This window comes from Rhipicephalus sanguineus, chromosome 5 (assembly GCF_013339695.2).
Source record: "Rhipicephalus sanguineus isolate Rsan-2018 chromosome 5, BIME_Rsan_1.4, whole genome shotgun sequence".
Lineage (NCBI taxonomy): Eukaryota > Metazoa > Arthropoda > Arachnida > Ixodida > Ixodidae > Rhipicephalus > Rhipicephalus sanguineus.
Window position 1 is genome coordinate 33,506,706 of NC_051180.1, and position 15,414 is coordinate 33,522,119.

Consider the following 15,414-nt stretch of genomic DNA (forward strand, 5'->3'; position numbering starts at 1 on the left):
AAATTACATTATGGTTGGTAAAATCATCGAACTATTTATTCGTGCGAACGCATCTACTGCAACAAGTCTCCCTAGCTTCCATACAGCGTTGCACCTGATGTATGAAACCAACACAGGCGTAGCCCGGACGAGAGTAGAACATTTCGCGAAATTTTTCAATTTTACATGTGCATATATACAAGCGCGCACATAGGCTCACGCCCCAACACACAGAAAGTATGGTTGAACCCCACGCGCCGAAAAAAAATTTCTGTCTGCGCTACTGGAAACTCAGCATAGAAAGCTTTCATTCAAGAACATGCCTTTGAGCTAGCTTGTTTTTCGGCGCTAAGGCCCAACACGCGTGCTTGCTTGTTATTACTAAAAGGGGTGCATACTTGTAAATCATGCAGCACAACAATGACACAGACACAACACGTTAGTGCACTCAATTATAGTAGGCCTACATGCAAAAACAAAGTACCATTGTTTTGCAGTGCCCGTCTCTCAACGCACCGCAAAAGGCACATTTCGCATTTTCAAGCTGATAATTTGATGATAGGCTGAAGCGCCTTAGCTGCAGCCGGCAAAGTCAGACGCTCCACGCCGGCGACGCCTGGCGTGGTTAAAAATTCGGCGCTACCCAACGCGCGCCGTTGTAGCACGATGTAGCTCGAGAGAGAGAGAGAAATAAATTTTTTTTTTCTCTCTCTCGAGCTACATCGTGCTACAACGGCGCACGTTGCTCAAGCACACGTGCTGGAAGCAGCCGCGCCACCGGTGTTATCTCACTTCTTTCTGATAGCCTACATCGTCATTTCCCCGCGTGCGTGAGTGCATTTTTGTATTTTCCCCCTTTTGCATGCGCTTATTCGCCTGCATGCGCAATGCATGTCACGCTGGAATACAGTCTGAGAAAAGATCGAGTAAAAAGGGTGTCCTCTTCGTGCCACAACAGTAATAGGCATCTATCTTGCGTGCATTTCCCTGCATTATCGCCGCGCGCCAGGCACTTCCAGGTCACAAATGGCATGCGCATTATCGGCGTGACATAGCATTATCGATAGGAAGGTGACGAGCGCCGAGATTTGAAGAAAGGAAACGCAAGCAAGCCAGATGACGAATGTTGTGGGAAAAAAAGACGCCCTTTTTACTTGATTTTTTTCTTGGAGTGTAGAATATGGATGTGCATTCGCCATAGCGTATTACTGCTCTATTTTTAACGTAAAATTCGTACAATCTTTCATGTTGGAACTCTGTAATTCTTAACACTGTGTGCAGCTATGATTTTTTTTTATTCGGCGCGCCAAGGTAACACGCAATACCAACCATTCGAATTAAACTTTCCTCGCCTAGCATTTCGCATTATAGCATGGGATCGCGGTTGATCGCCCAATCCTAAAAGCTTTTTATTATTATTATTATTATTTTGAAGGATTGATTGTTGAGCAGAATGGAGCGACATTGCGAAAGGATTATGAAAACGAAGACACGGAAGGCGGCAGGTGACAGCTTCTATGATAGCAAAAGGTGATAGCAGTGATGTGGATAAAAAAGGCCCCAGAAACTTGATTAAAGAGTGCTGCAATTTCTGGGGGCTACCACGCTAACTGATCATCAGTGACAGAGCTATTACTACGCTGATGACATCAACAGTGGGCTTCCTCTCTTCCCTAACTCCCCCCCCCCCCCCCCTTTTCTCATTAGACATTGCAGGGTAGCCGACCAGGATCAGTCCTGGCTAAACTCACTGCCTTTCGTTCTTCTCCCTCCCTCTCAGAAGCCGGTCACCTGGACTAAGTTAAATTTGACGGGTAAAGAAAACAGCCGTACAATAAGCTAAACAATAAACACGTTTGTCATTTTAAATGGATGATCACTGGTATACTAATCAGTCAAAATGTTTAGTGATGCAATAGCATAGCCTTTTTTAAATGCGAAGCATTTGTTAGCGAACCTTTGTGACTGAACGTATATCTATCTATCTATCTATCTATCTATCTATCTATCTATCTATCTATCTATCTATCTATCTATCTATCTATCTATCTATCTATCTATCTATCTATCTATCTATCTATCTATCTATCTATCTATCTATCTATCTATCTATCTATCTATCTATCTATCTATCTATCTATCTATCCGCCTACGACTTTGTGGTCTCCTGGCCGTTTCGTTAATGGTATGTGTACCAAAAGGGGTATGACATAACATGACTGTATGACGAACATAAATGGCAGGTCATAACATGACAATCATGCATGTCATGAGTGGCATGATTTACATGCCACGGTCTTGGGGCTCTTGCGGTCGTTTCGTTAATTTGATATGTACCAAAATTGGTATGACGTGACAAGAGTGCATGACAAACATAAGTGGCAGGTACTATCATGAAAATCATGACACGCATGTCATGTACAGCGCGATTTACATGACATGGTCTCCGGGCAGTCGCGGCAGTTTAATTACACGGATGTATACTGAAATTGATACGACGAGATATTTCTGTATGGCGAACATAAATGACATGTAACATAAAAATCATGACGTATGTCATTCACTCCATGACATACGTGCCCCGCTCATGGTGAGCTTGCGGCAGCTTCGCTATCTTGACATGTACCAAATTTGGTATTCCACGATGTGACTGTATGAGGTACATAAATCACAGGTAGTAACATGAAAACCATGATATGCATGTCATGTACAGCATGATTTACATGCCATGCTCATGATCCGCTCGCGGCCGTTTCTCTAGCTTGATCTACACCAAAATTGGTAGTGCGTGACGTGCCTGTATGACGAACATAAATGACAGGTGGTAACATGACAATCATGACATGAATGTCATGTAGAGCATTATTTACAAGCCGCGCTCATGGTGCCCTAGCGGCCGGTTCGCTAGCTTGGTACACCCCAATATTGATATTTCGTGATGTGACTGTATGATGAACATAAATTACAGGTGGTAACATGACAATCATGACATCCAATAAACTTTGTTGCTGGGCTAGTTGGTGCATAGTTAAAATATAAGACGGTGGCGCAAAAAGGGACAAGGACGAAACAGGAAGAAGAGACGTATACAAGCTGTATACGTCTCTTCTTCGAGCTGCATTATACGGTCATAGTAATAAAAAAGAAAGCTCAATACATCCCTACATATATTAATCACATCATGGTTTCGGAACGTTAAACCCCACCAATCATTGTTATTTGGTTCCAATAGCGGTCAGTTAGACCCAATAATGTTCCGTCATTACACATATCCCGACTCCAGTTTCTGACGTCATCACGCAGCTCACTTCACACGAAGCGATGTATCACATATTGAGCAGAAAGTCATCACGTTTGCTGTAACTTACTTTGTAGAAGAGCTTCAAAGGAGGGCCGAATATGAGTGCATATGGCTCCGATACAACGTCCTGGTTTTTCCAATAGTTGCGATGTCGAGACGCGTAGCTGTAGAATTAATAAGTACGCCTGAAAATCACCGATAAATATTTCTCCGAGCACATTATATCCTTTGGAAAGCAATTTGACTTCAGAACTTCTAGCTTTCTCTCTCTCTGACGCAAAATATTATCCAGCACAGAGCGCTAAAAAAGCGGTAAAAAACAATGAAATTTGATTACAAAAAAGGCTGGCTCTCAAGTAATCCAGAGCGGATGAGAGATGAGCATGCGAATGCTTGCGCAATATGAAAATTCTTGAACTTTATAGAACTTCAACTTTATTTCAATCAATCGGCTACAGTGTACAGTATACTGAATATTGAACTGTGAATGTTCTGAAAATTATGCGTTGTTTGTCCAATACCACTTGTAGCACGACTATTTCCGCATCTTGTCGAGAAATTGTGCCAGTTTCCCTGTGTTTTTAACTCTGCTAATCTCACATCCTTAAAAACCGATTGTTGGGTTGATAGAATAAATAAATAAATAAATAAATAAATAAATAAATAAATAAATAAATAAATAAATAAATAAATAAATAAATAAATAAATAAATAAATAAATAAATAAATAATAAGAACACTTGAGCGCCCCGACAAATTTTATTGAAATGTAGTACCATCATTAGACAGGTAACAATAATATCTTAGTCGGAAACGACGAACTTTTTTTTTCCAATGTGCCTAGTATTTACACTGGAAGAAACAAAGTACTTGCGCTTCGAACGTAAACCAGCCTGTACGACACTCCTAAAGAGGTCTTTCAAGAATTTTCTAAGTAATCATCGAATGACGTCCCTATCAAAGTTGAGAGCCTCTAGAGTCAGTTGTCGCAATAGTTTTTCGAAGCCGTCAAGTACGAGAGGAAATACAAGGATTTATCGCACATTTTGAGTCCAAGTGAGTTATATTTTGGCGAGTCTTAGTGTGAGTGAGTCCAGTTAAGCAAAATTTTGGTGAGTGAGTCCGAGTGAACCCTAAGCTCAAGACATTTTTTTGAGTGAGTAGGTGAGCTTCACAATTTTTGCCGACCTATGGTCGTATCTATTGAACTTCAGCATTACTATGAGCATTATATCCGGCTCACGTTCATACTCACGTCTACTCAATAATAATAATATCTGGGGTTCAACGTCCCAAAACCACGATATGATTATGAGAGACGCCGTAGTGGAGGGCTCCGGAAATTTCGACCACCCGGGGTTCTTTAACGTGCACCTAAAGCTAAGTACACGGGCCTCAAACATTTTCGCCTCCATCGAAAATGCAGCCGCCGCGTACTCACGTCTACTCCCATACACTTCAACGAACTAGCGCTCATACGCCAGTTCAATATTTATTGATCAGAGGCGTGAGTTACGAAGTGTGTGTGTGTGGGGGGGGGGGGGGGGGGGTGACCTTCATTTTACCCCCAGCATATTCTTTCACGGGAACTTCTTGATGATAATATCTCGTGTCAGTCGTGTCTGTCAATGAAGATACCCTTACTGGTAACGCACTCATGAGTCGACTTACTAAGACTCACACAGACTCAGATCAAGCCGTGAGTCTGAGTTTGAGTGAGCTGAGCTGAGTAACAATTTGGTGAGATTGAGTCCAAGTGGGTCCAGCTAAGTGAGAAAAATGTTAGTGAGTCTGAATCCGAGTGAGTGTGGTTGAGGAAAATTTTGGTGAACCTGAGTGTGCCCTAAACGCAAAATATATTTCTTGAGTGAGCGTGAGTGACCTCCACATTTTTTTTTTTTTTTGCCGACCTATGGGGGGGGGATGACAAGGGAGCTAGACGCTAGGACAGCGCGCGTCATAATCTTGAGCATTTTTTTCTTTTTTTTTTCTTTGAAAGTGTCTGCTCACTTTCGGTGTGATCACGAGTTCTCTAGTGCCGCTAATAATTCAGCTAATTCTAGCACACTTCAGAGCGCAGCGCCGCCACCCTGTGGCGGCCGTACGTGGTAACTGTGCGGCAAAAGAATACTCAAATCAGCCAACATCCGCTTCCTTCTCTCCGTTACGTTATTTAAGCCCCTCCACGACGTAATTCGCCGAGAGAAGAGCGAGCGATTTTTGCCTGTCTTTGAAATGTAAAATCGTATAGTCCGTGCCGCGTGCAGTGACTAATATCTGGCTCACGTGTTCACAGGAGCCTTGATTACCGATCGGCGTTTTCTGGCTTCGTTCAAAAACTTTTGTCGTGTCCCTCTAAGATTCGTTCACACTATAGATTCCAGAGGGGGGCGGATATGGCAAAACGCACTAGAAATGAGCTCGCTTCGCCGAATAAGCGGGGGAAAAACGAGGCGGCGACAAGTCCAATTGATCTCGGACCAATTTCATCCCGACAGTGAAAGTGCAACGTTTTAAGAGGCGCGAGCACCGAGCGACACACTTGTTTCTTGAGCAGCACTTCCGTTTCACCTACCGATTTCCGGTTTAGGTAACAATCTGCCAGAAATAGAAAGGGTGGCTATAGTTAAAGTTCATGATAGATATACAAGAGAATACGCTTAGTTTGAAATATTTTCAAATATAGCCTCTTTAATATTAGGAGTCATATAATTTTAAAAAATAACACCGGGGGCTGCTATTTCCTTAGCAGAATTCTATACAGCCGAACTTCCAAAGTGGACTACAGCAAGGTCTACCTTTCGAACTATGAGGTAAAGCATCGCGGATTGACTTAGGGGCTAATGACTGATAGGTCATGACATCAATAACGATATGTTCGTCAGTTACGTGACGATTAACGATACGGCTGTGAGCCAGGGATAGGCAGATGTGAGCCGCAGGCAGAATGAAACAATCGTAAAAAATAAAGAAGAAAGAAAACGAATGAAAAGATAGAAAAGTAACACAAAGAAAAGACAAATAGAAGCACAAGTCAACAGAAAGGCAGCGTCACAAGTAAGAACAAAAAAAAGGGGGGGGGGGATAAAAAGAGAAAGCAAGTGCGGCTCATACACGCATTCCATGCTCGCGCCACACAAAACGCCCAAGTCCAACATTAGGGTCGCCTCGAAGTTTTTTTTTTTTTTTTCACTTTTACAAGAAGCTGAACTTTTGACACTAGCACGTAAGCATGGCAGCCGAAGGGTGGGCGGGGGTTCTCATCGACGCAATCACAAAGTATACTCCCCACGCCGCACGGCAAAGCTCGCCGCATCTACAAGCATGAGTTCGTCCAGAGCCAGAGAAGATTGCCGAGAATTAGCGGAAGCTGCAGCCGTTGTGCGTTGGTGGGTGTACGAACGTATGCGTATCTCGTTCTTGCAGAGCCGACCGAATCCACCGCTGCCGCTACGTTGGAGTCATCTTATTTAGCTTTTCCGGGAGAGTCCAAAAACAACACTCTGATAGGGTCAAAAGTGTTTCTCCCGCATGTTCAGAATGCGTCCGGTGCGAAATAAGCTCAGAAAAGAGCGAACGTTGCATGCGTTCATGTTTCTCGTTAGCTAACAACACCCACCGTGGTAGCGTAACCCGTCGGGTGTCGCGTTACTAAGCTCGAGGGCGTGGGTTCGATCCGCGGCCACGGCGACCGCATTTCGATGGGGGCGGAATGCAGAGAACTCCCGCATGCTCATATTTAGATGCACATTACAGAACCCGATGGGGTGTAAATTGTTACGTGGTCCCCCACTACAGCGTGCCTCAATCATAACGCGGTTTTGGTACATAAAACACCAGCAATAAGCTAACAGGTAGAATTGGCAAAATAGATGGCGGAGGTGGCACAAGTCTGAACGTCTTGAACTAGCGCGCAAAGGAATTTCCGCTCGCTTTGGCGTTTCTGCACTCCTGTCGCTTCTTCAGGGTGAACGAGTGACGTGAAGGACAGGCGAACCGCACTTTTGCGGGCGGCGCCCATATTTATTTTTAGGTCGTAACCAACTGTGACTTTGCGAGAACGGAAAATTTTCAGTCTCTAAGAAGCAAAAAATAAACGGAAGTACTTACAGGTAGCAAAGGACACAGACTGTCACTGCGAGTACAAGCCATTCAGGCATTCCCAGGAAGGACGGCATGCTGCACTAGATACAGCATACGCAGAGAGCAATGAAGTGAGCGCTTCTAGCTCCCTGAAAGCCTATGCGTGGTTGTCGTCTCGTGCTGAACAAAACTAACGTCACTCTGTTTCGATGAACACGTGAGGCTAATATCAGCTTTTAGTCCGTACGCTCGCCGTCGCTTCAGGCCCCAAGTGCCACCGTTGTCGTCCGTTCGCGCTTGACAGCGCATGCGCGGCACGCACGCGATGAGTGAGAAAGAATTGAAATGAGTGCAGCCAGAGATTCAGAATGCGCTCGGCTGCAAAAAAAAAAAAAATACTGGACCGGACGCACCGTCAGCATATGCACACTCGCGTCGAAGTTCCACGTACCGCCGATAAGACGAGCGTTTCCCATACGCGCGCAGAAACCCTATCGTTCACTGAGCTAGGCTGTGTCTCACTGCTTTGAGCGAAACCAGCAGTAAACGTCGAGATAATGCTCCCTATCATACTGGACGCTGACTAAGAAATCATTTACACCGACTCTCAGAGGTACGGCCGTCATTTTTTATGAAAGGGAAAGGGGGGGAGCGAGGCTACCCCCCCCCTCGAAATTTTGCTGAAGTAGGTGTCTTTACACAAAATAAATAAAGAAAATCGGTGCTTTTCTCCAATAGTCAAGTTTGTCAGCGAGTGCCACCCTCCCCCCCCGAGAAAATTTCCTGGCGACGGGCCTTACTTGCAGTATGCATTGTAGGATAGTTTGAAACGGCCAAGGTTACGCGCACAGGCGTTCTTTTCCTTGAAGCACGGTTGAGGTGTCCACTGAGAAACGAATTAGACAAGCCCGATTACGCTATCGCGTTCTACTCTTCAAAGCGAAGGTCAAGAGTCCCCGAAATTTTTGGGACATTTCAGCGAACAAGGACTGTTGCTACCACAGCTCCGGAAGTACTTGGGAGAAACGAAAAGCATAGCAAACTTTTGGACAGATCATACTAGCTTTTACTATCTCACGAGCCGTTGATACAAACACAAATGATACAATAAGAGCACTTCTCATCCTACGCAAATATAACTTAGCTTAGTAGACAAGTATGACATCTGCTATTTGAAGAGTGGCGTGACATCCAAGCACTGCCATGAAGGGGCGCAGGCAGTAGAAGGAATCTCACCGCTCTCCTTTTATTTTCACGCTGCACCATTGCACCACCGAACATGTGAGGTACAAGGCTATTTGCAGCACGCTCGCGTGTTCGCTTTCACAGCGATGACGACTGTACCGCGCTAAAGTTGGTTGTTAATGTTCTGGAACAGCGAAGTAGCAAAGCGACTGGTCGCGTATTGTAGCAATTGATGGACGAGCCACTGTTTTGACTCGCTAGTCAATTTCGCAGTTGCGCGTCGGTAAAACCGAGCGCCGATCGACTCATCCAGAGCAAACGCTGTTCGACCATGAGCGACCTGTCTCAGCGACTCCGATGTGCCAGGGCTTTTGCAAAGAACTTGGTCGTATGTCCTCTGAATGTCGCCGCTGTGAATGAGCCATAACATCGACTCGCAACGATGCTGTCGGCAGTCCTCTTCGCTGTGTCGTTGTGAGACACCTGGCAGCTGCAGGAGCCACGGCCTCTAGATCAAACAAACAAAAAAAGGGGGCTTAGTTTTTTGTGTGCAGTGTTTGCCAAGGCGCTGTTGTCACGCCCGCATATAGCACCAGCGCCTATAGAACAAGCTATTCAGGAGTGTAATTAGTGCAATTAGTGTAATTAGTGTAAATACTTTCAATTAGTGTAAATACTTTTCTCTGTCTTGCCAGGCGGTAGACAAAAAGGGGAGGGGGAGGGCGCTGATGGAGGGAGAGCAATAACTGGCAGTGTTCTTCAAAAAGGTCACTATATTTAGCGATAGCGAAATGATGCTCATGGAGTGAACCTTATAATTCGTTTGGATTACGTTCTAACGCGGCCTATATATACTTTTTTTTTCTTATGAACTTTCGCGCTACTCATATCGACCTGAAGTTACATTGTTCACCCGATGCCATGGTTTTTCTACGCGAGATGCTCGAGACAGAAACGTTAGTTCATTGAAACGAAAGCGATTACCAACAGAATGTCTCTGAATGGTGAAGCCCTGCTGGTATTTGTTTTTTCTAGTAATCTTACTTGCGACACAGGGGGCAACATTAAAGTCGTCGTCAGCGAAGCTGCTAAAGAGGCACTGCCATTTTGTGACAGTAGAATCAGACGCAAGTGTCCTTGACGCAATTGATAAAAACACATTTCGACTCGCAACCGGCCGGTAGCACGGGGTATTGCTGAATTTTAGTCGAAGCACTGTTAACAACGCCGTCTCGTAAACTAGACCTATACCCGCAGTGCACTCTTCTCATGTTCCGCAACTGCATGCGTGGCTACGCAAGGACTTAGGACGTTTTTCATTTCATTTGTCTCCTTAATGAATGAAAAAAAAAAAAAAGAACGACGCTCAAAAAACTCGAGGACTATAACGAACGCGCATCGTTTTGCGCATCGTTTTTTCATTCAGTATGCTACCCGAGCTCGTTCACATCAAGTTCCTTCTGCTTCAGGTGTCCTTAATGGCTCGAGCGCATTACATGAGGGAGGTAACGCCACATTTGTTACATGTGACAAATGCTGCGCTACATTTGTTACATGTGACCAAGTTTTCTCTTACGAAACGCTTGACCACTACATAAGTTGGAGTGGTCAGCGGAGTCCTTCGCTATAATCGATGAAGCAGAAGGCAGAATCTTTCGGTGTTTCTTTTTTTTTTTTTTTGCAGAATGTTTCGGTGTGTTTCCTGCAGTAACTACGTACTTAGATCGGCCGGGCACGGTCGCGCACTCCCTGTCTTGACAGGGATGAGCAGAACGGCTGATACCTGTGTGCGTGCTGTGTTCACAGCTCAGTGTTGCGGTGAAGCGGTAGACAGCATGAACGTGGCTTCGTTCGCTGCAGAGGCCGCGTTTCCTTACGCCAGCGCTTTTGTTGAGTTACGCCCGATCCGATGCTAAAGGAGCTAACTGCAAGCCTTACGTCATATAACATGTCAGTTTGTTGCTATCGCGTTCACTATCTCGCCCATGAGTCGAAACCGTGATTTTTTTTCTTTACAGGTTTTCATCAGCCATCTCATATTTGCAATGCGGTCTCTCGTACTATTACTCGCGTCTTATATACCCCAGCTTACGCTTGAATGAAACGGTCATCTTAGTCAGACGAGTGAGCAGGACTTCAAGGTTACGTAGAAGTTATTTACCCTTCATTTGATGGGGCGTAAGTACGAACAGAGGCGCGTTTCCGCGACGAGTGCGTCAGCGTGACACACGAGTGCAGCGTGCAGACTCTAATGCGGGATATCCTTGTGACATTAAACGAACGTACACACGATGGCGCCAAGGTTAATGGTGTCTAGCGAAGTGGATCTAATTGAATGTGCAGCGCGCGCGCGAGCAGCGCAATGACTCAGTCACACGAAGCGTAATGTCTTGTTTACTTGTTTTATGCTCCCAGTGGCGTACCAACTCGTTCGCGAGTGGGGGGCAAGCGTCGCTCACTCTGTATATATATACTGCACAAACAGATTCTGCAGGCTTGGCCACCCTCTACCGCGACAACACAGCAGTGTTTAATAACATTACGGAAAAATTACCCCCAATTTAATAAAGTACAGCCGCATTTAACCTGTTCTTTACCTGATCATTCCATCTGCAAACTTCATAGTCTCCGTTTGGCGTTGTAAATACGATGAGTATGAAAAACATACTTTAACTCTAGTACCTTAAAGGGCTCATGGAGCACCCCTTGGGCTTGCTGAAAAAACACATCCTGCGGAAAGCAGACACGGCTATGAACTGCTCTGCCAAATATTACGGTCGTGCGCGCCGCGTAATGGCCACAAGCGGAGCGCGAAGTTGACGTTTCCCCAGGCACCCTCTTTTCAAACAGAGGCCGGTTCTCACTCTCGTCGGTGGGCGGGGCGTCTGTCCGTTTACGTCGCGGATCTGTCCGTTTACGTCGCAAGAGACATAGCATGCTTATTGGCCGATAGTCGACGTAAATCGAGAGCGGCGTTCGGATCAGATGCGCTTCTTGCAGCAGGGTGCCGCCACTTGCCGGCGCCGCACTCCTCAGTACACGGTAGCCGCACTCGCGCAAGCGAATCACAACAGGAGAGCGATCGCGTTTCATGACGCGCGCTGACGTAACTTACTTCCCCCATGCCATCCCTCCCTATGTAGCTTCCAGTGCGCTCGCCGGCACGAGAAAAGAGAGAAAGCGCTGGGAGCGCGCGCCAAACCCCCGTAACTCCGCTCATTCTTGACGGATTCGAGAAATTTTTGCGGCAATCGATTCGGGAGGCAGTACACTCCGATACTGAGGCCATTAGATCATTACTTAGAAATGTGGTTCATGACACCTTTAAATTCTCACTTATTAAACAAAGACTAAGCAAGGTACTTCGCAGAAGTCTTCATAATAAGCCGAGTGCCAATTTTTTTTTACTGTAGGAGCCCTCTCATTTAAAGTCTTTCTGAAGAAGCAGACCAAGTTCGGTCGAAATTGTTATGGAAACCACATATGAGCTGGATGTGTATATAAGATTATGAATGACTACGAATTTATATACTAGGTGCCGTTCCTTGCACTCCTACTTTTCCCAGCTTGGGAGGGGAGGGGGGGTGGAGGGAAAAAAAAGCCGGCAGATCCCACGCATTGTGGGAATCGATGTAATGCGAAGCAGCCAGCAAAGAGCTGCATACATCGTCTTGTATGTCATTCAGGAAAATGCGTGTCATGGTTTTCATGTTAACTCCTATTATTTATGTTCGTCACACTCTCGCGCAATAACAACTTCGGGGTCGATCAAGCTAGAGAAACGGCCGCCAGCGCCCCATGAGCGTGGCACGCAAGTCATGCTGTACATGACATACGTGTCATGACTTTCATGTTATCTCGTGTTATTTATGTTCCTCACACGGTCGCGTCGCAAGATACCAATTTTGGTGTATATCAAGCTAGCGAAACGGCCGCCAGCACCCCATGAGCGTGGCACGTAAATCATGCTGTACATGACATGCGTGTCATGATTTTCATGTTAACTCGTGTTTTTATGTTCGTCACACAGTCACGTCGCGCAAAACCAATTCCCGGGTAGATCAAGCTAGCGAAACGGCCGCCAGCGCGCCATGATCGTGGCACGTAAGTCATGCTGTACATGACATGCGTGTCATTATTTTCATGTTAACTCGTGTTATTATGTTCGTCACATAGTCACGTCGCGTAATACCAATTTCGGGGTAGATCAAGCTAGCGAAACGGCCGCCAGCGCCCCATGAGCGTGGCACGTAAGTCATGGTGTACGTGACATGCGTGTCATGATATGATTTTCATGTTAACTCGTGTTTTTATGTTCGCCACACAGTCACGTCGCGCAATACCAATTTCGAGGTAGAGCAAGCTAGCGAAATGGCCGCCAGCGCTCCATGAGCGTGGCACGTAAGTCACGCTGTACATGACATGCGTGTCATGATTTTCATGTTACCTCGTGTTATTTATGTTCGTTACACAGTCACGTCGCGCAATACCAATTTCGGGGTAGATCAAGCTAGCGAAGCCGCCGCCAGCGCCCCATGAGCGTGGCACGTAAGTCATGCTGTGCATGACATGCGAGTCATGATTGTCTTGTTAACTCGTGTTTTTATGTTCGTCACACAGTCACGTCACAAGATACCAATTTTGGTGTATATAAATCTAGCGAAACCGCCGCCAGCGCCCCATGAGCGTGGCACGTAAGTCATGCTGTGCATGACATGCGTGTCATGATTTTCATGTTAACTCGTGTTATTTATGTTCGTCACACAGTCACGTCGCAAGATACCAATTTTGGTGTATATCAAACTAGCGAAACGGCCGCCAGCGCACCATGAGTGTAGCATGTAAATCATGCTGTAGATGACATGCGTGTCATGATTTTCATGTTATGACTTGTCATTTATGTTCGTCATACAGTCATGTTATGCCATACCAATTTTGGTGCACATTCGATGAACCAAGCGACCAGGAGAGCACAAAGTTGTAGGCGGCTAGATAGATAGATAGATAGATAGATAGATAGATAGATAGATAGATAGATAGATAGATAGATAGATAGATAGATAGATAGATAGATAGATAGATAGATAGATAGATAGATAGATAGATAGATAGATAGATAGATAGATAGATAGATAGATAGATAGATAGATAGATAGATAGATAGATAGATAGATAGATAGATAGATAGATAGATAGATAGATAGATAGATAGATAGATAGATAGATAGATAGATAGATAGATAGATAGATAGATAGATAGATAGATAGATAGATAGATACGCTCAAAGTCGCAGAAGTTCGCTAAGAAATGCTTCGCATTTAAAATACGCCTACGTAAACTGTGTAAGCTAAATTTTTCTTTGAAAAAATATGGGCGTATATAACATTAAACTACCCCTCATTGTTTCCTTCCATATAGGTCGTTAGCTGTTAGTGATTGGTCAAAATTTTCTGGGTCATGCTCACAGCACCTGCTCGTGATACGACGCACCAAATGACGCGAAAGGGATCCACCGCGTAATGGCCACCTACGCAAGACCACATCAAAAAAAAAAGAATAAATTATTTTCGACACGGCATATTGTTGCTGATTGGTTTTTCGCTATTTGTAAAAATTTTCGGTGTGCCATTAAAATCGCCTCCTTGTTAGGCGGCATCACACGTCTGCGAAAACTCGCGGCGTTAAAATGAAGCGTGCACAATAAACAGCGCACTACTATGCAGAACAATAACTAAGCTTTTTTTTTTTTTGGAATAGCCAGACAATGCATCATTCTGAACGCAATTAAAGAAGGCTGCCCGTCTATCACGTTGGCAGCGGCTACTTATACGAGCTGGCGAGATGGATTCCTATGCGTATAATAGATACTTTCAGTTGTACTGAAACGATGTTGAGCTGTTTTTGCGCGTATACAACTCTCTGTGAACTCCTCCTTGTTGACTGAGAGGTAGAGAGAGAAATAAACATTCTTAGGAAGAGACACAATCTTTTGCAGGTTGGCAGTCTTCTTAGTCTAGAAAACTGTGGACCCTGAAAATCTCCCCGGTCAGGTAGATCATGTTAAGGGGCAAACATGAAAGCTGGGCTTCTCAATGTGCTCGAGTCCACTGCCCTATTTATAAGCCGCTGCGATCGCTGCACGCTACCACATTATAAGCAAGGTGAGGCAGTTTAGTCGGAGACTAAATCGGGAATCTTTCATAGCTGTCCTGTTTCGGCACAACTAATATGCTCGACACTTCTGCACACTCATCAACTCACAGCAGCTTGGATATAGAGCAGCGGCGATGCTATTCGTTTTCAAAGAAAGAAACTAAATTTCCTGTAAAAGGAAGAGCTTTTGATCGGGCTATAAAACGATTACTGGTTGCCACACGTATTTTCGTCGCCGAGTAAGTAAATTTCAGGCCAGCCAGAACAAAATAAAATCGTGACAGATTGCTCGCATGTTATAACGCCCCTGCTGAGCGGTGGCCTTCTTTGTAATGCTCGAACGCAAGGCGCGAAAGCGTCGCATAGGCACCACAGGGAGCCTACAGTGCGGGGTCATGAGCAGGGTGTCGGAACGAAATGTTTTTCGTTTCGGTTTTAGTTTCGTTCCACCGCAAAAATTTCCGTTCCGTTTCTGCTCCGGAACAAAAAAAATGTTCCGTAACGATTCGTAACGGTTTCTTTATGCAAAAACTTGCAGTTCAGGAAATCATAAAACACATTGTATTTGTGATTTACTTACTTGCCCTCCTATTAAGAAAGTGGGACAAGGGTAAAACACGTTCTTCAGAGGAGCGGACGTAACTGTACCACGAATTCCTGCCAACTAGCCCAAACCAGTATTAATTTCAGAGGAACAGTATTTATTTTCTCA

General features: G+C 45.0%; 1 protein-coding gene across 1 annotated transcript in view; it reads right to left on the minus strand.

Annotated features, from left to right (window-relative positions):
- Positions 1-15,414, minus strand: part of LOC119393453 (uncharacterized) — a 58,688-nt gene that overhangs the window by 17,622 nt on the left and 25,652 nt on the right. The window contains exons 15-16 of the mRNA XM_037660480.2: positions 7,391-7,415; positions 3,348-3,444 (exon numbers count right to left, since the gene is read on the minus strand). Of these exons, the coding sequence (XP_037516408.2) occupies positions 3,348-3,444; positions 7,391-7,415 (122 nt within the window). The remainder of the gene's footprint in view (positions 1-3,347; positions 3,445-7,390; positions 7,416-15,414) is intronic.